The 26990-nt window shown below is 39.9% G+C and overlaps 1 protein-coding gene across 1 annotated transcript in view; it reads right to left on the reverse strand.

Moving 5' to 3' along the window:
* Positions 1-626: 626 nt before the first annotated feature.
* csmd3b (CUB and Sushi multiple domains 3b) overlaps positions 627-26990 on the reverse strand; it is a 315636-nt gene continuing 289272 nt past the window's right edge. The window contains exons 59-72 of the mRNA XM_061664276.1: positions 24892-25074; positions 24565-24741; positions 21362-21541; positions 19699-19872; positions 19437-19610; positions 15215-15288; positions 14428-14539; positions 14164-14343; positions 9471-9530; positions 7245-7403; positions 6053-6189; positions 5100-5187; positions 4870-5005; positions 627-3585 (exon numbers count right to left, since the gene is read on the reverse strand). Coding sequence (XP_061520260.1) covers positions 3426-3585; positions 4870-5005; positions 5100-5187; positions 6053-6189; positions 7245-7403; positions 9471-9530; positions 14164-14343; positions 14428-14539; positions 15215-15288; positions 19437-19610; positions 19699-19872; positions 21362-21541; positions 24565-24741; positions 24892-25074 — 1994 coding nt within the window. The 3' untranslated portion in view covers positions 627-3425. The remainder of the gene's footprint in view (positions 3586-4869; positions 5006-5099; positions 5188-6052; positions 6190-7244; positions 7404-9470; positions 9531-14163; positions 14344-14427; positions 14540-15214; positions 15289-19436; positions 19611-19698; positions 19873-21361; positions 21542-24564; positions 24742-24891; positions 25075-26990) is intronic.

A 26990-nucleotide genomic window follows, 5' to 3' on the forward strand; every position in this document is an offset into this window, starting at 1 on the left:
TAGTCCCCCCCCCCCCCCCTCCTTTTTCATAAAGAGCTGAATTGATTTTGGATTCTTTACGGCAAGTGTTTGTCACAGCAAAACCTCAAATATCAGGTTCGTCGATGCTTCTTCGCAGCACTCGAGCAGTATCAATTGCCAAATTACATTCCCCAAACTCCCAGGGATTGTAATTTTTGTTCTCAGCAACAGCCAAATTGATTCAGAATGTTATATGTGGCATAAGCATCATCTGTCAAAGCAAGAAATCAAATGTCAAATTCGTAGATGCTTCTTTTTTTTTCTTCTTTTCAGTGCTTGAGCAGCATAAATTTTCTCCGTAGGGTGAATAAAACTTAACTTGTGACAAACATTTTTAACTATACTTCTTGTGTGTTATGTTAAAATGTCTGAAAAGGCACTGCAACAAAAATAATAATAATGATGTTGCACTTTGGGTGATATAAACCTCCAGAGTAAATGAACAGGCCAAAGTTTGGGGACTTTATCTCAAGGTGAGATAGAAACAATGTCTTCGGCCTCTTGAGTGCAAGTTTGTATTATTTTCTTTCAAAGTCACACTTTAACCCAAAAGCAACTTTTGAAAGCAGAAACCCGACATCCCAGCAGACAATGAAAAATACATGTTAATTACAAAAGCAAGTAGCCTTTTTTTAATTTTACATTGCATTGAAAATTTACATAATAGATTCATTACATTTTACAAATAGTTTCATCATAAAAATATATTTCTGTACAAAACACTTTACTGGTGTATTTTATTTAACTGTATTTTTTTTTTCTTTTCAAATAGGGAATATTTCCAGTGTCCGTCAAGGAGAGGGGCAAAGAAGGACTTCAATCTTCCAATCAATCTTATTGCAGTCACTGGCAAAATCTTGTGGCTTGGAGGGGGAGAAAATTGCCTTTAAACTGGGATAAGTGTGGGTGGAGGGGGGGGTGGGGGGCATCCCTGTTGTGGCGGGGTCCCAAAAAATGTTCGTTATTTGGTAGGCACTGTGTCAGATCCATTGTGAAAAACACAACTCAAACCATGACAACAACAACAACAACGTACATACGACAACAATCCCTTCAGGCTGTCCAAATGAGCGTGGATGAAGTCAACCGCAAACATATTTTTTCAAGTCATTTTGGCATTTTGGACATCTTAAAGTAAAAAAAAAAAAAAAAAAAAAAAAAAAAACAATATCTTTGCCAACTGTGTCACTCATTAAACGAAGGAGAAAAACCATCAAGCTGACTGACCCATTTGCAAAAAAAGCATGACTCGTTGCTCATTTTAAGGCCGACAATTAGGAGGAACTGTGTTGGACTGTTACGTATGGTTTCCTAAACCTTCCAACTATATTTTTGGTAGGAAAAAAAATCCCGACTAGACAAGGAATACTAGACAGAAATAATAAGGCTTAAGTTTCTTGAAATGCACTGTCAGAGATAACCACAATGTGTCCAATTATTTACGATAAAGTTGCTCAACAAAGGATTAAAAAATAAGGAAAAAAATAAAAATAAAAATTGAAGCTAGAGTTTTGGCCCAAGTTGAGATCTTAAGTATTACTACAAACACCAAATTTCTACACGATCCAACTAAAACTGACCTGTGCGCAAAGATATGTTGGATGGACAACAATGACTTTGTAGATCCGATATTTCATAGGGAACTGAAACTTTAGTCAAAATGATAAAACTTCTAAAAATCAGAACTATCCAGGTACAATTCACTGGATTCCATCAGTATTCCCTTTCAAAACTACTTTCCCGGCAAATCGGTGCGCATTTTATCCGTCGACGTAGGGTACTGACAATTCCGATTCACAAAGCCGTTACAGCTTCAGCTTCAGATCATGAGATGCATGTTGATGTTTGGGCAACAGTGAAAATTGCTTTCAACTCAAAAAAGGGGAATAAACCAGCGTCGACAGCCAATGTGAAAGGGGTTCTAACCAATTGCATCCTTTGCAAATTTGAAATTTTTAAAGGAAACATCAAAGAACTTCGCATCCTAACACTAACGATAAACAAACCACAAAGGACGACGAATGTGTGCGATGTCACATTGTATGAGGAAAATTCACAGTTGTTTTTTAAAAAACCCGTCAATTGTCAAATATCTCTTTCAAAAAATCCAACATTTTAATCTGCTGCTATGATTCGTCTCTGCCAAAAAGTATAGGCAAAAGATTAGCTCTAAAATAACGTTTACGCAGCTGTTGTGGCTTCGTGTGTTCAAATCGTTAGATGCAGGGCGACAGTGACAGTTAAAAGAGCACAGGCAGTGAGTCTTGGTGTTAAAATGCCATCTCAGAAGGCCAGTGTTAAAGGGGCTCATATCACCTGAATCCTTTGCAACAGAAATTGTGGAACCTCGCATCTCAACTGTGACGACAACCAGACCACAAAAAGCGATGAACATGTGCCACTTCATATTCTACGAAGGAAAATTAACGCGTGTAGAATACCCCCCCCCCACCCCCCCCCAAACAAAATGTGGTTGTTGGACTCTTTTTCGGAAAACCCAAAGTTAGAATCTGCCGCTATGATCTGTCTGGCCTCGCCCCTGTTGGCATATATATATTTATATATAGCACAAAAATATAGGTGGTGACCACTCCCGAATATATATATGTATATATATTCGCAATAGATTTACAGATCAGAAGATTCTGCAGTAGTAACAAATAAAAGAGGAAGCACTCGCGGAGTGCAGGATCACAGTGGAACCACGGCGGCGGTCCACGTTCGCTGGGCAGCAAACCCTGCTTCTGGTGAAGTTCTGGCGGCGGCGGCGTTTAAAGCGCTCCGCCGCAGGTTCTGTCTCGACTGATCCCGTCCAAGTGTCCTATTCTCCGTTTCGCCGAGGCAGACAGGACGTGTTTCCTGTCCAATGTGCTTTAGTACCAGAGCCAGAATGTCTGTCTCAGTCTTTTTGTTAGTCCGTCTCGCATCAGAGTCCATTGGAATTCACTGAATCAGGAACATCTGCCAGTCCAAAAACAGCTCCAAGGTTCAGGTTTGCTCTGATTAGCAGTGAAGGGATTTGAAGATCTTAATCTCCCGCTTTTCTCTAGACGATTTGCTGATTGACTTTCAGTTCAGTTCGGGGTTGTCTGCGTCTGCTCACCCTTTCCGTCCACCGGAATGGGAAAGGAGCGGTTTAAGCATTCTGTGAGTCAGCCTCATCCTCCTCTCATCTGTTCCACTGGGGCCCGGGCTCCCTTTTGACTTTAATCCGCCATTCAATCAGGATTAAGGACGCCGTCTCCAGGGCTGCCCTCATCCCTTCTTTTGCTTCTGAGTTTTTTTCCCCTATGTTATAAAAACGTTTGCTACACTCTGCAAATAGAGATTCCAGACCGAGCGGCAAAGACCATTCTGAATGCCGGGAACTGTTTTCCGTTCCGGTTTCTGTCCGTCATGGAGCCTCAGACCATAGTGCAGACTGTGTTGAGATTGGGGTCGAAACGGACCGCCTTCCCCTCCACCGCCTTGGCGGTGGTGTTGTACATGGGGTTCTCGAAGGCAGCCTGCCCGTTGTTGTTTTCGTGGACCGAGCAGCCAGTGTACTGGGTCTTTGGCGTGGTCCTGTGTGACAAAGAAAACACGGGAGCCATTATTGATAATAAGTGGTAAGACAAAGTGTGGCGGCACGGTGGACGACTGGTTAGAGCGTCAGCCTCACAGTTCTGAGGACCCGGGTTCAATCCCCGGCCCCGTCTGTGTGGAGTTTGCATGTTCTCCCCGTGTCTGCGTGGGTTTTCTCCAGGCACTCCGGTTTCCTCCCACATCCCAAAAACATGCATGAATTGGAGACTCTAAATTGCTCGTAGGCATGACTGTGAATGCGAATGGTTGTTTGTTCCTATGTGCCCTGTGATTGGCTGGCAACCAGTTCAGGGTGTACCCCGCCTCCTGCCCGATGACAGCTGGGATAGGCTCCAGCACGCCCGCGACCCTAGTGAGGAGAAGCGGCTCAGAAAATGGATGGATGGAGGGATGGAAGACAAAGTGTCAACTAACACACACGAATGAGTTGCCGACAACCCTGATGTCACTTGTTCAATAGTTTAGGTTTCGGATTTTTCATGGCGAATCCTGATGCCATCCTTTGAAAAAAAAAAAAGGTAGCTCACCCATCTGTCTATGTAGGGTACGTCTTTCTGATTGGGGTTCAAATTAAATTCCCGAGTACAGTGGTTCTTAAACGTTTTACACCAAGTCCCAAAAAGGAGATAGTATTATTCCCCCCAAAAATATCGAATATTATTGCAAGCCACTGTAATATTATGCAGTTTTAACACTGTAACTGTAGGACAATAAAACAACTGTATTTAAATGATAATTCAATTAAAATGTATTGAACAAAAAAGTTAAATTAAAATTTTACCTAAATAAATTAAAACAAACAGGTCTTAATGATTAAATGCACATGAATTAATCTTACAAGTTAAATACAAGTGAACTGTACTTTGGCAGTGATTCCTTGGTGTACAACAAGAGGGAGCCCACAAGATACCTGCTTCCGAATGGGGCTCATTTAGGTGAATTCCCAAGTCAGAGTTTGTCAAAATACATCAGAGGCCTGGAATTAGCCCAAAATGGCCAATTTCCTGACATGTGTTGATATAACTTTTGTTGTGAATTGGCGCTATATACGTAAATAAAACTGACTTGACTGTCTTTCTGGGGGATCACTTTATTCTTCACACAATGGTAAGTAAAGCCAAATTCTGCGTTGGCCCCACAGAAGCTTAGTAGCAGTGGCTAATTTCGCGTAACAATAGGTGGAAAGTTTCCTGTGACTGTTGATCCTTGGGCTATTTTGCCAAAAGCCTGTCACGTACAATTAAAGCATTCTTCGGTACAAACCTTTGTTTGTAGAGATAGAAGCCGAACCCGGTGAAGATGAGCGCGAAGAAAGGCACCAGGATCGCGATGGCCACCGAGCTGCTGTTGGTGCCAAGCTGAGGCGGATGCAAATTCTGACTCTCCGACATATTCAGACCTGCAAAGCAAGCGGGATGTCAGTCTTCACACTCATCATTGTCATCATCATCTTCATCATCATCACCATCAAGCCATTCAGCAAGAAAAATTACCAAGTCGTTGGAGTCCAAACTGTCCGTAGTCTTTTCCCTGAATGAAACCCTGGAATACGTAACTGGAACCGTCGGGTTCGGCTGACACCTGGAAAAGGAAATAAATTCACTCAAGAAAAAGTGATGGACTTGGATAGTACGGTAATGCGGAGGTAAACAAAAGGCGTAAAAAAGCAAGAATACATTGTATGTGTGTGCCCCCACTAGTCTAAACACAGTACTGATGAATATTGTCACAACTACCCTTGTGCATTGTGTCAGCTATATGCGGAACTACTCGTGACCAAAATCGGAAAACAGCTTAGGGGACTCCCCTGTGTATGTTGCAATAGGGAGCACAACTACTCGTGACCAAACCCAGAAAACAGTTTCGCAGACTTCCCTATGTATTTTGTGATAACTAGCATAACTAAGGGTAGATGACATGATGGTTTGAACGAGAGTTTAGCAAGTTTGGGTTCAAACTATCATGTTATCAACCCTTAGTTATGGTTTTATACAATACAGTGCTATTTGTCTTCATTAAAAAAAATTATAATAATTGGTGATTTTGAGGGGCTGGAACAGAATCATTTCAATAGGGAAAACTGATTCGATATACAAGAGAATTGAGTGACGAGCTTGGTTATGGAACAAACTGAACATAAAAGTCAAGATATACCCCTATATTTAAGTGATACATCTCGACTGAGAGAAAAGCTTTGTATGGTGGGGAGGAGCTAAACGTAGCCAGAGTTGTCATGGAGAGTTCACCACACGTTCATGTACACTTCAGGTGGAATTTTCTCCATCAATCCTCAGTAAGCCTTTGATTTATAAGAGTTTTTTTTGTAAGACGAGTTTGAAGTTATTTAGTTAGTGGTGTATTTACTGGTCAAATGATTGACCCTATCCCCACTAAATAGCAGTGGATTACTGTATAAGTATCTGTACGTATTCACACTGACGCTTACAAATCCATCCATGGTCCACGAGTCTTCTATGATTTTGGCCGGAGAGATGTTTGAGTCTTTGAGCTGATTTCCCTGCTGAACGTAGTTCACGTGATACATCAGCAGCAGCAGACGTGCTTCAGACGTCTTATAAAGGCCTGGAGGAGGGGAGACAGCGCATAATAGAATTTCAGAGAAGAATTACAGATGTAATTTCCATTTCTTTTACTGTATTTATAATGACTATTTTTTTAAACAGTTATTTAACAGTAAGTTTATTTCAGATATTAATACGAACATTTTAAACAATTTAAATATTTTACTATTAGAAATTGGTTAAGTAATAGCTGTATTATTTTTTATTTAATTATGATATGCATTCATAATTATCGTCAAATATTTGTATTTTATTCAATTTTTTGTGTATAGTTATTTACTTTATTATTTTAAAAAGTATTAATATTTTAGTTCAGTTTTTTGTTTTTGCTTTAAATTTCAACATTCATTTTTATTATTCCTAGTATGGTACTGTATTTTGAAGCCTAGGCCTTTAATTTTATTGTTCATATATTAGTATCATATTATGATTGTGTATTTACCTCTTTTTTTTTTTTTTTTTTTTACATTTGTAATATCTTTGCCTTGTTTAGAATTTAGTATTTTTGGTTTAGGTGACAACATTTATTATTGTTATTTATTTTCTTTCTGATTTTCTTTTACTCTTTATTATTGTATATTTTTCACGTTACTGTGGTGTTATTGTAGTGCATTATTGTTTTTAGCAATATTTTAACTACGTTTAGTTTTTAGTACTTTCTTGTCTTTTTTACTATTACTTGTATTTTTTTTGTCCTGTATTTCTTCTTAGTTTACGTCTTTCTGCTTTTATGTTTAATTTACTTCACACTGTTTTTACTCACTTTTTTTTTCTAGTTTTAGTTCATGCATGTTATTCTGGGGTGTTGTGAAAGGCACTTTTAAACAAAAAATATATAATATTTAATTATTTCCCTTCTCCTTATTTCATGTATTTGTTTAATATGACATGATTAATGAAGAATGTCAGAGAAGAACAGAAGACACACTATAGTGTTTCTAACTAATTAATCCTACATGTGCTCTCCCCCATATAAATGCAACATGGTCCAGCATGTTCCTATATAGTATATACAGTATATATGTCCAATAGCCAGCAGCAACATGCGATACATGCCTGACAGCAGCAGCTCCATGTTGCCGTTGCTCAGTGTGACATTGACTCTGCCCGTGCTGGCGTTGAAGCTGGTGATGCTCAGCGTCATGGGCTGCTTCCTGCCCCTGTAATTGTATGAGCCTTTCCAGATGTAGTTGGGGGCGAACACGTCGTCGGGAACTGCAGAATAGGGAGACAAACGGTTAAGATATAAAAGATTCAATATGATATGAGCCACTGAAAAAGTATTGTGCGCTAACTCAATTTTTTGTCATTTTTAAGGTAATTGCACAAATGACTAGAGAAAAATTCATCAAGGGCAGTCCCAAATTGCACTCTTTTTAAAATTTTCCTGATTCATCAGTGTGGTTTTTGCACTTTCCTGCAATGTGACAAAAAGTGAGTTAGCCCACTATACTTCTCAGTGCCTCAGATAATGCAGTCAAAATGTCAATAGGCATTGTAACCATTAGTTTGATCAAAAAGATTTAGGTCGATTGTGTGCAATTCTTTTTGAACAAATAATTAAGACTATTTTGCATTTTAATTGAAATAGGACAGAAAAACATTATTATAATACTGTAATTGAAAAAATGAGTTACACCGTGCTTGATGTGGTGCCTGAAATTAATTAAAAGCGATAAAACATTTATGTGTGATTAAAACTATAATCAGCATTCTCTAGTGAATCAAAAAAAAAAAAAACAACAACAAAGCAATTAACAAACAAACTTGTCATCTTTGACTGAGTACGTTGCTGTCTTGTTCTCTCCCTGCATAAATGGTCAACGGAGTGACCCTAACTCCATCCATCCATTTTCCAAACCGCTTATCCTCACTCGGGTCGCGAGCGTGCTGGAGCCTATCCCAGCTGACTCTGGGCGAGAGGCGGGGTGCACCCTGAACTGGTCGCCAGCCAATCGCAGGGCACATATAAACAAACAACCATTCACACTGACATTCATACCTACGGACAATTTTGAGTCTTCAATTAATCTACCATGCATGTTTTTGGGATGTGGGAGGAAATCGGAGTACCTGGAGAAAACCCAAGCAGCCACGGGGAAACATAAAAACTCCACACAGGCGAGGCCGGATTTGAACCCGGGTCCTCAGAACTGTGAGGGAGATGTTCAAACCAGTTGTCCACTGAGCCGCTGACCCGAACCCGATAAAAAAATAATAAAAAAATAAAAACCATCAGACTGTTACTGTAAATTATCATCGCTGATATTTAAGAAATATTCTGCAATTTTAAATTCCCTGAAACTCTGAATTACCATGGTTGGTATTAAACCCGAACACGTCAGTGTTAACATTGCTCTCACACTCTAAATTTGGTATTTTACATTTGCTTTCACATTGTCATAATCCTCACACTATATGTTTTAATAATTTCATCTGTGATGTATTTTACTGTATATTTTATCAATGTGTTAGTGGTTGTGTACCCCCACCTTGGGGTTTTTACAGTATGAGTTTGGTTTTGGTTCCGGACTACAGATGGAAATTAGCTGGCTAAATCTGGTGCAAGCATATCTCCATGTCTTTTGATATTGATTAATATACGTTCACATTGTCCATAAACTAAATGAGAAAAAAAAAAAGAAATCGTGATAATTCCTTTCTATCCAACCTTTTAGATTAAAACATATGAATTTGCACATTCTTAAAAAATATACTGTACAAATACATGAAAAGCACATTTACTGATGTGTGGAAGTAATTGTTTTTAACTTCCGTTTTGTTTTTCACTGTTTTGACATCTTGCTTTTTTTTTTATGTACAGCACTATGTTTCAGCTGTGTTTGTTTTCTTAAAGTGCTGCATAAATAAAGTGGAGAAGAGTTGAGTAGAGATTGAACATTCATTGCCCCTACAGTTGATCAATAAAATTTAGCTCACCCAAAGTAGAAAGCTATATTCTATGGTGGTAATATAGTGTAGCTGCAACATAATAAAATATTACCCTCTGTGAAATCTGCTAAATGCAGTGTGATGTAAATAGCTAATTATTATGCAGCAGAAGATGCTGTCAGTTGGCGCTAAACCGAAACATTTGTTACAGCTGTGACTTCACATTTAAAGGTGTTTATTTCCTCTCCAAAATGGTGACCTTTTTTTTTTTTAGAAATTAATATAACAAACATGGCGGCAGAAAAGGAAGCAGTGGTCACACTCGGCTGTGGCCTGTGTACCATTATGCTGTCTTCTGGCTGAATAGAACAAAGTGGAATCCACACTAACCATTCAGTTTGGGGCTCGGAGTTCCCATTGCTGGTTTCACAGCTTTCTTCTTCTCTCCAGCTGAAAGCATACAAAGTAGATGAATACACATTTGGCTCCATTAACTACGTGGCGGCCACTGATGACATGGAAATTGGTACAAAATATGGTACTGTGCCAGACGGACGCTTAATGTCCTATTGAAGCAGGTGACAGAAAATTAGAATTCAGTGCTGGTCAGATGATTAGCACTAATTGCTTAGAACCTTGGGGGGGGGGGGGGGGGAAATTAAATGAATATAAAAATAAAACTGGCGGCACGGTGACCGACTGGTTAGAGCGTCTGCCTCACAGTTCTGAGGTCCGGGGTTCAATCCCCGACCCCGCCTGTGTGCCGTTTGCATGTTCTCCCTGTGCCTGTGTGGGTTTTCCCTCCCATATTTCAAAAACATGCATGGTAGGTTAATTGAAGACTCTGAATTGCCCGTAGGTGTGAACGTGAGTGCGAATGGTTGTTTGTTTATATGTGCCCTGCGATTGGCTGGCAACCAGTTCCGCCTCCTGCCCGATGATAGCTGGGATTGGCTCCAGCACTCCTCCGACCCTTGTGAATATAAGCGGCTCAGAAAATGGATGGATGGATAAATAAAACTGGGTTGCAACAAGCCCGTTCAGGCCATAATCCATGACTAATAATTTTAGATGGAATTTTTTTTTGTATTTTGATATTTTTATCGTATTTTACAATAAAGAATTCCATTACTTTATATTTTAGCATTTGATAATATTTTAATGGTTCAAATGTTTTCTCCCATATAATTTCTCCCATATAGTTTTCAATATTCTTTCTTACAGTTTATTTCATTTTGCATTTTATTTTGGTCTTTTTATTTGTACTTTATTATTATTACTACTAATATTACCTCTTTCTTAATATTCAAATATTCATATTTCATTTGCTTTATTTTTTTATTCAATTGGGTCTGCTATTCCTATTCATATTTTCATTTTTCATTTTACTTAAATTTGAAAATCAGTTCAGGGTGTACCCCGCCTCTATATAGCATTTATTACTTTTGAAGTTATTTCCCCCCCCCAAATGCTTTCCTGAGTATTTAACAGTTTATTTGATTATGTCCTTTTAAAAAAATTATTTTACTGCTACTATCACAATAGTTATCCATCCATCCATCCATTTTCTGAGCCGCTTCTCCTCACTAGGGTCGCGGGCGTGCTGGAGCCCATCCCAGCTATCATCAGATAGGGCAGGAGGCGGGGTACACCCTGCCAGCCAATCGCAGGGCACATACAAACAAACAACCATTCGCACTCACATTCACACCTACGGGCAATTTAGAGTTGTCAATTAACCTACCATGCATGTTTTTGGGATGTGGGAGGAAACCGGAGTGCCCGGAGAAAACCCACGCAGGCACGGGGAGAACATGCAAACTCCACACAGACGGGGCCGGGTATTGAACCCGGGTCCTCAGAACTGTGAGGCAGACGCTCTAACCAGTCGTCCACCATGCCGCCCACAATAGTTATGTTATTGTTTAATTTTCTTAATTTATTTTTTCCTAAAAAATATATTTTTCAGTATTTTAGTATCTTTTTTTAAATAAAAATCATTAGGCATTCTAATTTTTAAAATCTTTTTTCCCCCTTGATATTTTAGCTGAGGTTTCAGCATTTTTTTGATTATCTTCTTTTCCTTTCAGCTTGTCCCTTTAGGGGTCGCCACAGCGCGTCATCCTTTTCCATGGAAGCCTATCTCCTGCATCCTCCTCTCGAACACCAACTGCCATCATGTCTTCCCTCACGACACCCATCAACCTTCTCTTTGGTCTTCCTCCACGACATCCATCAACCTTCTCTTTGGTCTTCCTCTAGCTCTCTTGCCTGGCAGCTCCATCCTCATCATCCTTCTACCAATATACTCACTATTTCTCCTCTGGATGTGTCCAAACCATCGAAGTCTGCTCTCTCTAACTTTGTCTCCAAAACATCGAACCTTGGCTGTCCTCATTTCTTCATTTCTAATTTTATCCAACCTGGTCACTCCGAGAGCGAACCTCAACATCTTCATTTCCGCCACTTCCAGTTCTACTTCTTGTTGTCTCTTCAGTGCCACTGTCTCTAATCCGTACATCATGGCTGGTCTCGCCACTGTTTTATGAACTTTGCGCTTCATCCGAACAGAGACTCTTCTGTCACATAACACACCTGACACCTTCCTCCACCCGTTCCAACCTGCTTGGACCCGTTTCTTCACTTCCTGACCACACTCACCATTGCTCTGGACAGTTGACCCCAAGTATTTAAAGTCCTCTGCCCTTGCTATCTCTTCTCCCTGTAGCCTCACTCTTCCCCCACCATCCTTCTCATTCATGCATATATATTCTGTTTTACTTCGGCTAATCTTCATTCCTCTGCTTTCCAGTGCATGCCTCCATCTTTCTAGCTGTTCCTCCATCTGCTCCCTGCTTTCACTGCAGATCACAATGTCATCTGCAAACATCAATGTTCCATGGGGATTCCAGTCTAACCTCATCTGTCAGCCTATCCATCACCACTGCAAACAAGAAGGGACTCAGGGCTGATCCCTGATGCAGTCCCACCTCCACCTTAAATTCATCTGTCACACCTACAGCACACCTCACCGCTGTTCTGCTGCCCTCGTACATGTCCTGCATTATTCTAACATACTTCTCTACCACTCCAGACGTCCGCATGCAGTACCACAGTTCCTTTCTGGGTACTCTGTCATAGGCTTTCTCTAGATCTACAAAGACACAATGTAGCTCCTTCTGACCTTCTCTGTACTTTTCCATCAACATCCTCAAGGCAAAGAATGCATCTGTGGTACTCTTTCTAGGCATGAAACCATACTGTTGCTCGCAAATACTCACTTCTGTCCTGAGTCTAGCCTCCACTACTCTTTCCCATAACTTCATTGTGTGGCTCATCAACTTTATTCCTCTATAGTTCCCACAGCTGTGCACATCACCCTTGTTCTTAAAAATAGACACCAGCACACTTTTCCTCCATTCCTCAGGCATCTTCTCACGCGCTAGAATTCTATTGAACAAGCTGGTCAAAAACTCCACAGCCACCTCTCCTAGATGCTTCCATACCTCCACAGGAATGTCATCAGGACCAACTGCCTTTCCATTTTTCATCCTCTTTAATGCCTTTCTAACTTCCCCCTTACTAATCATTGCCACTTCCTGGTCCACCACACTTGGCTCTTCTACTCTCCCTTCTCTCTCATTTTCCTCCTTCATCAACTCCTCAAAGTATTCTTTCCATCTAGCTAGCACAACCCTGGCACCAGTCAACATATTTCCATCTCTATCCTTAATCACCCTAACCTGTTGCACATCCTTCCCATCTCTATCCCTCTGTCTGGCCAGCCTGTATAGATCCTTTTCTCCTTCTTTAGTGTCCAACCTGCAATACATGTCATCATATGCCTCTTGTTTGGCCTTTGCCACCTCTACCTTTGGCCTGTGTCGCATCTCAACGATTCCTTTCGCCTCTCCTCGGTCCTCTCAGTGTCCCACTTCTTCTTAGCTAACCTTTTTCCTTGTATGATTTCCTGTACTGTGAGGTTCCACCACCAAGTCTCCTTCTCTCCTTTCCTGCCAGAAGATACACCAAGTAGTCTACCACCATCTGTCCCTCCAAGTTTCTTTCCTGGATGCCGTACTTACTCATCACTTCTTCATCACCCCTATTTCCTTCACCAACATGTCCATTGCAATCTGCACCAATCACGACTCTCTCTCTGTCTGGGATGCTCAGAACTACTTCGTGTAGCTCCTTCCAGAATTTCTTTCACCTCTAGGTCACATCATACCTGTGGGGCATAGTCACTAATCACATTATACATAACACCCAGAATTTCAAGTTTCAGCCTCATCACTCGATCTGACACTCTTTTCACCTCCAAGACATTCTTAGCCAGTTTTCTTTTAAAAGAACCCCGACTCAATTTCTCTTCCAATCTATACCATGGTAAAATTATTTAAACCCTGCCCCTAAACTTCTAGCCTGACTGGCTTTCCACCTGGTCTCCTGGACACACAATATATCAACTTTTCTCCTCATCATCATGTCAAACAACTCCCGAGATTTTCCAGTCATAGTCCCAATATTCAAAGTCCCTACATTTAGTTCTCGGCTCTGTGCTTGCCTCTTCTCTTTCTGCCAGAGAACCCGCTTTCCACCTCTTCTTCTTCTTCGACTTCGCCCCACAGTAGCTGAATTTCCAACGGCGCCCTGCAGGTTGACGGCGCCGGTGGCAGACGATCCGGTATGGAATTCTTTGGATGAACGCTCATATTTGTTTGGCAAAGTTTTAAGCCGGATGCCCTTCCTGACGCAACCCTCTGCATTTATCCGGGCTTGGGACCGGCCTACAGTTTGCACTGGCTTGTGCCCCCCATAGGGTAGGGCTGATTATATACTTTTTAAAAGGTTATCTTGTTTTATTTGACTTATTTTTGTATTTATTTGTAAATATTTTAATCCTATGTATTACTTATATATATGCTTTGTTTTTATTTGTTATTTGTACCTATTACGCCTATTCATTTTATTCTTTAAATAATTGGTGGTTGTTATTCTATTTTATTTTTCATACTATGCTCTCCTAATTTATTCATTCAAGTGCATCATCATTATGTAGTTTTTGTACTTAGTATTTTACCGCGACATATCGGCATCTTTCCGGTCCAGGTGCCGTCACTCTTGCAGACCCTGTGCTCGGAGCCCCCGGCGAGGAAGTAGCCGGGCTGGCAGCTGTACACCAGCGTGTAGCCGAAGCCCGTCAGGTCCATGCCCACCACGTCCACGTGGAGCGCGCTCTCCGGCTGCTTGCAAGCGTGCGCTGTGGGAGGAAGAAAACAAAGAGGAAGAGTTAGACAAGACAAAAAGCTCGGGGTGACGGGACGGCGTTGGACAGGACGCTTACGTATGCACTCCGGTTGCGTCCCGCTCCATCTCAGGTCTGGCTGGCAAGTTCTGGAGGAGGAGCCTTGGATCAGGTGACCTGGCTGGCACTGGAAGGACACAACGCTGCCCACCTGGGAGATCACATGGAGATTTCATTTTATTTCTCCATTTCACATGAAAATCCTGCTAAATTGCCACATCAGAGTTGTTACATTTTCCTTTCTTGCACACACAAAAAAGTTTTCATTCGTAGAAAAAAAACAAAAACATCGCTCAGCACTGAACAAAAAAACTGTCATGCGCACTCATAAACTCACACATAGAAAATATTCTTCTACATCAAAACACCTTACTCACCAAAACGTCTCAAACACACAAAAAAATCTCACAAAAATTCTCACCTGAAAAAACCTCTCACACAAAAATCTCAAATTAACACTCTCACATAAAAACTCACACTACCAAAAAACTCATACACTTACCCCAAAAACGCTAACCAAAAAAAACCCCTCCCACATTTACCAAACCTATCTCAGGCACACATAAAAAACTCTCACCCACAAAAAATATCACACGTTAAAACCTTAGTCACCAAACACCTTCTCGAAACACACCAGCAAAAAATACCTTTCAAATGCCCCAAAAAATCTCACACATTCAGCAAAAAAACGTAAACACACACAAACACACACGCTCAAAACAACTTCTCAAACCAGAAAACCTCTCACACGCAAAAAAGAAATCTAAAAAATTCCCCCCCAAAAAAAGTCTAAAAGGTTTATATAAATGGATGTTCACGGTGTTACCTTAAATCCAAAGGTGCGGTTGAGGGATCCGTATCTGGGCGTTCCTGGGTTGTCACAGCTAGTCTTGGTAGGCTCTGCAAAGAAGAAACAAGCGTTATGTCCTCACTCCTCTCTACTGGCCCATGTTGTCATGGCAACAGAGGCTGCCTCATACCGGCCCGGCAGCAGGGGGCAGCAGTGTTTTGTCGCAAAGCCGAGCAACAAGAGGAAGCAGAAGAGGACCAGCATGCTTGAGGTGCCATATATACAAAAAATACCTTCTCTCTCACACTCAAAACAAACAAACAAACAAACGAAAAAACACCTCTAACATACACCATAATCTCACACCAAACAAACCACCCTCAAACAAAAACTCCCGCTGACCAAAAACCTCCTACACTTAACCCAAAAAAAATCTCTTACTCACATGATCTCTCACAGTCACCCAAAAAACTCACTCAAAGAAAATTCTTACATTCCCCACCCAAGAATTCTCACACATACACCAAAACCGCTCACATTCACCCAAAAACTCTCCCACTCACCAAAAAACGCACACATTCATCAAAAAATTAATATTCATAAAAAACTCACATTCACTAAAACATCTAACATATATACCAAAAACCTCTCTCACTCAACAACAAAACTGTCCCATTCACCAAGAAAATTTCTCACATTCATCAAAAAAACCTATCACATTGACCAAAAAATCTCTCAAACACACAAAACCCTCGCCGATCACAAAAACTCCCTCAACAAAAACCTCATTCCTAAAACTCTCTTCCACTCACCCCAAAAACTCTCATGTTTAAACAAACTCTCACACTAACCAAAAAAAACCCTCTCTTATTCACAATCATGTCTAATTATGACGTAATCACAACAATAATAATAATATAATAAAAATCATAATGAATCACTCACAAAATAATCTCACATTCATAAAAGAAACTCACATTTGCCCAAAATGTCTTGTGCTCACCCAAAAACTCTCTCATGTACACGCCCCCAAAAAACTCTCACACCTCCCATACAAAAAAAGGTCTCACAAGAAAAGATTGCCTTTTGTGTGTTCCCCCCCTTTTCACCTCATCCCAGACTTCACCTCCCTTCATCACTCTTTCCTTCAGCATCCACAATTGTCGTTTTTCTTTCTACTCCTTCACACTTTGCCTTCTTTCCTCTGCTCGTTCGCCTCCCTCCATCACTCATCTCTCTCCTTCACTTCACTCTTTCTCCCTACTCGTTGACCTCCTTTTCTTTGCCTGTTCTCCTGATTCACCTCCCTCTCTTTTCCTTCTCCTTCCCCTCCATCAACTGCTCTCTTTCTCCTCTCATCCCTTTTTGCGACTCAGTCACCTTTCTTTCCACCATTCTACGTCACATGCAACTTTTCCTCTCCATCGCTCTTTCCCCTTCCACTTCTCTTTCCTTTATCATCTTCACATCCATCACTATTTTTTACCTCATTCCCTAACACCTTTTTCCTTCTATTCTTCTCTCTCCTGTTCTCCTCCTCCCTATTTCCCCTCATGAAGCCATCCCTTTCTTTCTCCTCCTCCCCTTCACTAATTCAACCCTCCTTCTCCTCATTCTCATGCGTCCTCCTCCTCTTTCCGTCTTCTCCTTCACCTCTGCTCCAGTTCTCCTTGCTTACATAATCCTAACACAAAGACTGAAGTTGCGCAGCAGTGTGTGTGTGTGCATTGAGTTGTCCCAACAATTCCACTTGGAGTCTCCTACGAGAGCGTCAAAGAATACAGAGTGTGTGTGTTATTAAAGCAACACTCAGGCATAGTGATGAGTCAGCGCGTGCTTGACACTGAAGCACAAGCTCGCAAATCACGCCAGTGTGCAAAGTGGCGCTCCAAGCTTCATATGTGTTTAGCCCTTGACTAAATAACGGGAGCCGCACGCGTTTTCCCGCGTGCCTCACTAGACCTCATTTCAGCCAGCATCGACGGATTAACTCAGCCTGGTTCATTGTCATGATAGTCTTCTGTGACTGTTCTGATGCATTTGAGTCCATCTGTTTGTGCTCGAGCACTAAGTAACAGTGTTCCCCCACTATTTGCAAAAATATGGGAGTACGACCCACCTTAAAATTGTTTCGATTTGGCTATACAGTAGGTGCCACAAGATGACAGCAAAGTATTGGCTTTCTATTTGACAGGGCAATGGCCTGTCTCAATTAAGCTTCTCCCCTCACGTTAACATAGTTCCTTGGCAATAAGATGCCTCAAGATGAAACCAAAGCAATACTTTTATATAACGGAGGATAGGTTTCACAAAAAAGGTGAAACCATGAATATGTAGGAGAACACTGCACTACGATTTTATTTCGGGACCACATTTCTTTTCAAAAATTTTACTTGTTTTACTTTTAAGTCACAAACCATGCTTCTCAGGGAAAAAAAAAGCTTTAAAACATGGACAAATCATTGTCTAAGTCGAAGTCCCTGGGAAGCTAAAGCTAAGCTAACATGAAGACTCTTCTAGTGTGGACTGCATTGAAAAGATGATTACTGCTCAGTGTGCTAAAAAGTAGACGCTATTCGTTCTTCCTTACCAAAAATCGAGCGGTGAACGGTCTTTTATCCCATGCCATCATTTACACCATGTCTGGCTAGTCCTCCGCCGTTACTATTCCTGTTACGTCTGTGTGACGTCTGCTTTGATGAGCAGCAGCCGACTTAACTGGGAGCGAAAGCATGCAAAAACGCCACACGTGGGTGGGCCCTTAATTGCCCAGATCGTTAAAGCAGAGGGATATGAGACAGCGGCGTTAGTGGCGATAGGTAGCGGCTGCCCACTGAGCAACAAACACGTCGGAATTAAAGCATCCGCAGCCAAACATATATAATGTGTGACAAACCCACGCCGTCATCTGTCAGCACCCTGAAAACATTCAAAACAACAATGCGCTTCCTTGTATATCACAATTTCAAATAGATTAAAGTTACACTTCAATGGCAAAGCAGACTGCAAAGCAAACTGTTAGAAAAATACATGCCTTTGCACTTATAAAATGTATTGTATGTTAACGATAACCTATAATCTTTTGTTTTAGTGCAAGGATAAGAAATTAGACCTGGTTCTGCTCTCTGATACTGTATTATCACTTTGCTGTGAGACAAAGCAAGATGATTGTGGTTGGGGGGCACCAGTTGCATGAGGCAGATGATAACTGCCTGTTTATGTGTGTATATATGACCTCGGTTAAGGACAAATAGGAAGAGTTTTCTTAAAAAGCACCCATCAGCTTGTAACTAACTAATGCACAAAGTAATCAATGGAGGCTGCAACACGTTCCAAAAAAGCTGGGACAGGGTCATGTTTACCACTGTGTTACATCACCTTTTCTTTGAACAACATTCAATAAACGTTTGGGAACTGAGGACACTAATTGTTGAAGCTTTGTAGGTGGAATTCTTTCCCATTCTTGCTTGATGTACAGCTTCCACTAAGGCTGAACAAGCCGAATTGAGGGTTTAGTTGTGTCTCCGTTATGAAATCCATGCAATATTCACTATGAAATTAAGAAACGTGAAATAAATATCAACATAATTGGATAACAAATATTCCCGGATCTGCACCTTTATCTGGAATCTCACTAAAATTCAGTTGATTCTATATTAACCAATGGCACACGTTTAATGGATTTTATTGTGTGTATAGAAACATGCTGTATATGCTATGTACAATAATTAAATAAACTTCATTTACAAACAGTAGAGTGCAGACCTCCACCAAGGCAAATTTTAGTTTGTCATTAATATTTATACATTATTCACTGAGAAATTACAACCCCAATTCCAATGAAGTTGGGACGTTGTGTTAAACATAAATAAAAACAGAATGCAATGATTTGAGGTTTTAAGAAAAAAGGGGAATAAAGGGAAAAAAACATTTCTGGATCCACCCCTTTATCCATGAATTATTCAGCAAAAAAAATAAAATACAAAATCCATCATGTGCACCTCCACTGGATTCTCACCAAAATGTCTTTACTAAGGCTTGACAAAATTGTTACACTTAAAAGGCTTTTTAAACAGGCTTACGATGATGGTAATGATTATTCAACAGCTATAGATTACAACAAACTAGTTAAAATTCCATAAAGCGAGAGCACCCACATTACAGAGTAGAATAATTTCCTTATATCGACCCACAAAGTTTTGCGTTAAACATTTTTTCGCCGCATCCAATGAAAAAACAAACAAACCATAATCGTTACCTATACAGCGTGGCTGGGTACCGCTCCAGCTTCCGTCACTTTGGCATAGCCTGGTCGTCGTGCCGACCAGAAGGAGCGGCGGGGCGCAGGAAAAGGTCACTTCCGATTGGTAGATGAAACTCCGGCCCTCTCGGGAACCACCTGCCGGTGTGCCGGGGTCACCACAAAACTTGGCTGTGCATAAAAACAAAAAAACATACCAAAAAAATTACTATGTTGATTCTGCATGGCTGATGAAATGTATTATGGGTCACGAGCTCACGTAAGCACTGCGGCAGCATCCCGCTCCAGCTACCGTTGGCCACGCAGGTGAGCACAGCCGGGAAGGATAGTTCGTAGCCCGGTGAGCAGCTGTAGCTCACGCTGCTGCCCCACTCGAAGTCGCTGCCCTGCAGGACCCCGTTGCTGACGGCGGGGGGTGTCGGGCACGTCACGGCTAGTAAGGGAGAGGGGCCGTTGAGAAAGGTAGAAAGAACTTGAATGTATTGTCATGTCAATGGCATTATGATACGGTGACACCATTGATTTCGTTGGCAACATAATGCATTATTGTTTCCCATGTTTTTTTTCAGTTTACAGTACACAGCTATCATGATGTATCACCAATGTGTTTTTATAGTATATCAATTATTGCGCAATCGCTGCCAATGATATTGATGGTATCACGAGCAAACTAATGTGCTAAAATCGTATTGTGGGTTTTCTTCAGTTACATGCCAATCATGATGTATTGTCTGTTTTTCTTCCTTCATATCTATTACTTTGCAATCAGCATATTGTAATACTATTTGATCAAATGCAAAATAATGCAGTGATATTGTATAGTGAGCTTTCTTTCTGGCAAAATAATACGATATTATTGCATCTTGGGTTTTCTTCCGTTGCATCGAGTTCACAATGTATAGTCGATTGTTGTGATTATCTGTATAGTGATACCGTTATATTTGGCAAAATTATGCAATAATAGCATAAGGTGACTTTTCTTCAGTTACATAGAGATTGCAATGTAGAGTAGATTTCAATATATAAATTATCATGCAATTGCTGTCTTGTGACATATTTACAGTATATTGTTAGCAAAATAATGCAATATTATCATATTGTGAGTTTTCTTCTGTTACATAGATATTATGCTGTATCGCATGCTTTCTTTAATTTAATATGGAATCCCCGAATCCACTAAATAATGTGATTTATCATGAATTTGCTTCAGTTCCATAGATATTGTGTTGTATCGTTGAAAGTTGACTTCCAGTAAACCGATGATCGTGTAATTGTTTTATCGTGATACCACTGTTATTGTTGGCGAATTAATGCAATATCAGCATCAGTATTAAGTTACATATATTAGACAAGCAAGTGATGGGACAAATTATTGATATTGTGATGTCCAGTTTTCTATTATGTTAAAGTATGGATAGGCAAACTGGAGACATCCATAATGTGGAAGTCCTTAACAATTTTGACAATTTCATGTGAAAAATATACCTATTCATGTGTAATTGCCGTATCGTGATACCATTGGTGAAATAATGCGATGTTATCCTAGTGTGAGTTTTTTCCGTTACAAAGAGATTGCAACTTATGTAGGTGATGTTTTTGGTTAAAGCACAGCTTACCACGCAATGACTGCATCGTGATACGTGTATGGTGAGTTCTATTCAGTTAGACAGCAATCATGATGTAGCATCAATGATTTTCTTACAATGTATCGATGATCATGCAATTGTCGTATTGTGATACAATTGCTATTGTTAGCAAAACAACGCAGTCATATATTGAGTTCTTTTCAGTTACATACATATCATGATTTATCATCAATGGTTTTCTTCCAATATATTGATTACCTCGTAAACACTATCGTAATACCATTTACATTACTGTATATTGTTGGCAAAATATCGTGATATCGTGCTGGCCATTACCTGTGCATATGGGCATATTCCCACTCCATGTCCCATTCTGAGTGCACGTCCTGATAGGCGAGCCGTCCTCCTCCATCCTGTATCCGGGTTGGCACAGGAACGTTACGTTCTGGCCGATGGTAAAGTCTTCTCCATAGCGAAGGCCATTTGCCGGAACTCCAGGATCCCCGCAGTTTATCACTAGGAAATTGCAAAATAGAGAAGATGAGGGTTAGGTTTAGGAGTAGAGTTAGAGTTAGGGCCCTGTCCGTTAACTCCACCAGTATTAGCGTGGATCTAATTTCCTTTAGTGGCTTCGAGTCAGATGATACTAGGAGCGGCCGAGGTTGTCTTGGGACTCTCTTTGGAATCACATTATCCCTTGACTGTACCTATAAAGCCTTGTCCTTCATAGCCTAATAGGTATTTAAAATTCCTTTAAAGTTGCCACTGGATGCAGACATGACTATAAATAGATGTCCTGTCATCTTCTTCCTATAAGTCCGGTGTGGGGGACCTTTCATCCTATCAAAGGCCATTTGAGTTTTTATAAAGTCCTAAATTTATGTAAAAAACTCAAAAACTTGTAATACGATCACGTAAAGTATCTAAAATAAGTGAGTATACCCATCACATTAACATGCAGTACATATTTGATTATATTTTTTCATGGGATGACAAAATAATCAGTGTACCACTAGTACAACAGTGGAAATATTTGTCCCCTAAAATTACTCAACACACAACCATTAATGTCTAAACTGGTGACAACAAAAGTGAGTACACTCTAAATTGAGAATGTCAAAATTGTGTAGTGTTTCCTCCTTGTAGCCATCTGCTTCTTCTTTGACAATTTTGCCATTTTTTTTGTGGTTCAATTAAATAAAAATAATACAGTGTAGTAGTATATTATATGTAGAGACTCAGAATTTGATACAGTGTTGCAGTTTTTAAATTGCAGCCTGTCGGCCAATGTGCAGTGCTCAATCACTTGGTGTGCGACGAAGAGTTGCCTACTGTAGATTTTTGGGCATGTTCCACCCTAGTCGCTTTCGGCCGCATCGCTCGATGTGAGGTGAGCCTAAGGAATCCATGTTCCGAAATGCACAAGTTGTCGGACAATTTGGCTTGAAGGTGTCGTTTTTCTGGTATTTTTGACCATTTGCAGAAGTCGTACCTGGACTCCTCCGGGGAATTCACCCAATGGACACCGTATTTGAAGCAGATTTACCAACAGATGGCCAATGCTAAAATGTGACAGTTGGTGGCTTTCACCGTAGGGTGTGGGAGGTAAAGTTTGATGATTTATCATAAAACACGAATCCCTCATAACTTTGACTTGATAAACTCTTTGATTTAGTTTCTCAAATGTATTTTTTTTTCTTCTTTACACTTTTATGCCCATGTGGAAAGCATAGTAAGTTGCATCGAGATCCACTGGTGTACCTTTTTCAGTAACTTGACAATAATGTAAATGTTTCATGCCACTGACATCTATTCGTCTTGGCATGACACAGAGTGTTTTCTCACCCATGAGCTTATGAAAATGTTTTCTTCCTGGTTGCGGATGTGGCATTTTACACTTTCCGACGCTCCCTCTCCTAGATTTCATTAAGCTAATTAGGTGAAGGCCGATTAAGGCCACCTGCGTCATTCTTTAACGTCGGTGGCACCAGCACGGAAAAGCCGAGGAGTTACTCAGAGACGAGAATAATTTAAAGGATGGTTGGGAGTCGGGGGAAGCCTAATGATCACAAATCAGCAGCTTGGCAGGACTGCAAAGCTAAAGATTTAATAGTAAATATTTCCTGTAAGTAACACAAAGCTTGTTCTTTTACCTCCAAGCAGCTTTAAGTTTAAATGATGAGCGAGGAACAAAAAAATGAACTTCAGGAAAGTTAATTTACTAATTGAGCATCCACTATTGTTATATTAGACATTTTCGACGTATTTATGACTCTTTTGGCTGTGTGTTTCCCCCCTTCTTTTTTATTAAATTGATTAACAACAAAAGTATGACATAATTGTTTTCCTCTTTATTTTTACTTTATATAATTTATAGATTTTTTACTTGTTTTTGGAGCATATATGTAGTTTTATATATAGTTAATCTAGTTTTAGTTTAACTTTGTAAATTTATTGTTGTTTGTTTGTGGTTAATATTTGCCTTATCTATTTTTTTTTCATTTGTATTCATCATTTTTACATTTCATATATATTTTTTCTAGTGTAAATATAGTTTGCATTTGTTCATAAGTATATATTTTTGGTCATATGTTATGTCATTTCTGTTCATGGATTTTCTACATTTCTTTTATATTTTACATTTTTTGTTTGTTTAATTTCTTGCTATAACATTTTTGTCTTTTGTTTAGCTTTTGTTGTCTTTTATTTTGTTTGTAAATTTATTTATTACCAATTATTGTTATTTTTAATATTCACATTGTTTCATTTATAGTTGAGCTATTTTTAGGTGTTCTTTTTTATTTGTTATATAGTTAATCATCCATCCATCCATTTTCTTTGCCGCTTATCCTCACTGGAGTCGCTTATCCTCACTGGAGTCGCGGGCTGCTGGAGTCTATCCCAGCTATCTTCAGGCCAGAGACCCTGAACTGGTCGCTAGCCAATCACAGGGCACAAATAAACAAACAACCATTCGCACCTATGGGCAATTTAGAGTCTTCAATCAACCTACCACGCATATTTTTGGGATGTGGGAGAAATTCCACGCAGGCACGGGGAGAACACGCAAACTCCACACAGGCGGGGCCGGGATTCAAACCCCAGTCCTCAGAACTGTAAGGCAGATGTGCTAACCAGTCGTCTACCGTGCCACCATAAATAAATCAGTCATTTAAAAAAATTGAGGTTTATAATTGCCCATAGAGTCCACAAAATGTGGCAAATCACAAATTTTCTATTAAACAGCGCTATAGCCTGTGTAAATAAAGCTCCTCCCCTCACTTCAACATAGTTCCTTGGCACCAAGATGCCACAATCTAGCGCAAAGCCAATATTTTAATATTAGACAAGGCTATGGTCTGAGCATAAAAACAGCAAATAGGTGAATTGTTCAGCTGATGACGGTGGATAGGTTAAAAAAAAAAAAAAAAAAAAACTAAACATAAATAGGTGAATTTTTGAGTAGCAAATGGCAAATACGCAGGGGAGCACTGCATACTATTATAGAAAATATGCAACATAAGTATCAGATGTCTTACTGGTACAGTTGGGCTGTATTCCTGACCAGGTCCCATTGGCCTGACACAGCCTGGTGGTGGCGCCGGAGAGCAGGTAGCCGTCCATGCAGGAGTAGGTAACAGAGTGGGAGAAGGTGGTCCCGTCCAGACGAAACACTCTGCCGTTGCTTGGAGTACCGGGATTACCACACTGGACGGCTGGAAAACAAATTAATGAACATTTAAGAGACATTCCCAGTCGTAGTAACGAAGTAATGAAGAACAAATAGTTTTTCAGGTATCTGTAGTTTGAATATTTATTTTCTGATGATTTTTTTTATTTTACTCCCAACATTTTCCTCCTCTTACGTTTACAGAATGGCTGCATTCCGGACCACGTCCCGTTGGGGAAGCACATCCTTTCGGCCGAGCCGATCAGTTCGTAGCCTTCCGTGCAGCCGAAGAACACCTTGGAGCGGATGCGGAAATCTGTCTGCTCCCTCGATCCGTGGGACGGGATGCCGGGATCGCCGCAGGAGCCGGTCGTGTCACCTGGGTGTCAGGGGGGGAAAAAAAACAAACGCTGCACTTAAAATGGTCCATAAAAAAACACAATGGATTTGAAATGTCAGACAGGCAGTAGAGGTATGAGGGGCCTTGAGGGAAATATTTCAGGATAACCTCTCATATACACTACTGAAACACTCTCACTGGCACAACTGATATCTTTTTCACTCATATGCATGACTGAAATGCTCTCACAAACTGAAATAGTCATATAATAAACTGAAAAAAAAATTAATGTTCTGTTTTAACTCTAAAACATCCTCTTACACGAGGATGTTTTAGAGTTAAGATTAGAGTTTAGAGATTAAGTTTAGAGTTGAGACGTCTCATAGCCAAATGAAACACTAGTGAATGTGAGCAAAACATTTCAGAAGTGTGTATGAGAGCATTTCAGTTGAGTGTGTGAGAGTGTTTCAATAGTGTACATGAGCAAAACATTTTTTAGGTGTGCAGTTTTGGTAGAGTGTATGAGAGTGTTCCACTAGGGCCTATGAGAGCATTTCACTAGTATGTTTCAGCATTGTAAGAGAGCGTAAATTTTTTTTTATCTTGTTTGTGTGAATGTTTCAGTAGTGTGTATGAGAGGTAATCCTAAATTATGTTCCTGATGGCCCCTCAAACAAAAGCAGCACATTGAAGTATGAATGTCAAAAGTGTGTGTGCATGTGAACTTAAGTGGCGGCTGAAGTGTGTGTTTGTGTGTGATCTTTGCTTGTCCTTGGAAACCTGCACGCTCAGCAAATTCTGCCAGACAAATGTGTGTGCATGCTTTTAGACGCACACATAAATGTATCACACAGACACACACACAACACACCAATTAAATGATAAATGTTACTTTAGTACTACTGTACATTTACGACATTACTTGGCAGTAATGTATTGACCTTTACCAATATGGGTTTTGAGCAATCTAAGCCATCTCAACAAAGGTTAAACATTACATTAATTGGAACGAAAATAATATAATTGTACTATTGTAAAATAGTGAAATTTTTCTCCATAATACTTCAGCTTTATTCTTGTAATTTTATAACATTATTCTCATTCTTTGTGAGCAAAATCACAATTTTGAATGACTTTTTCCATGTAAAACTATAACATTATTCCCAAAATATTACATCTTTTTTTTTTCAAGTAAAATGCATTGCATTTTATGCATCACATACAAGATGAAACTGCATCTTTTTTCCCTGTCCTTTTTGTGCTAGTAATAGGACTTTGCTCTCTCATCAGAGGATCGCTATAGTATATTGTGATGTACAAATCATCACATTATCCCATTAGTACACTGGTTTAATAAAAAAAGTCCCATGAAAAGCACAAACTTTCCATTCACGTTGTTGTTTATCATTTGTCACTGACATCAGTCCGCATGCAGACCAGCCAATGAAAAATTGTCCATTAATTCCATTAAATGAAAACAGAAACACTCAGTCAAGGAACTTCAGAGGCCAAACTACATTCTTCATTTTTTGGGCCAAAGATATGATTTGCATTCCAACATGGACTTTTTTTTCTCCTTGAGTGCATTTTTGTTTGCTTTACGAGCGACACGTACGCGACTCTGCCAGGGCCATTCACAGTCATCCATTATGCAAGTACATTAAGTACAACTCCAATTCCAATGAAGTTGGGACGTTGTGTTAAACATAAATAAAAACAGAATACAATGATTTGCAAATCACGTTCAACCTATATTTTATTGCATACACCACAAAGACAAGATATTTAATGTTCAAACTGATAAACTTTATTGTTTTTTAAACTTTATTGTGTTTTTCATTAATCATTAACTTCGAATTTTATGGCTGCAACGAAAAAAGTTTATCAGTTTGAACATGAAATATCTTTTCTTTGTAGTGTATTCAATTAAATATAGGTTGAACATGATTTGAAAA

The sequence above is a fragment of the Phycodurus eques genome, chromosome 20, assembly GCF_024500275.1.
Source record: "Phycodurus eques isolate BA_2022a chromosome 20, UOR_Pequ_1.1, whole genome shotgun sequence".
Lineage (NCBI taxonomy): Eukaryota > Metazoa > Chordata > Actinopteri > Syngnathiformes > Syngnathidae > Phycodurus > Phycodurus eques.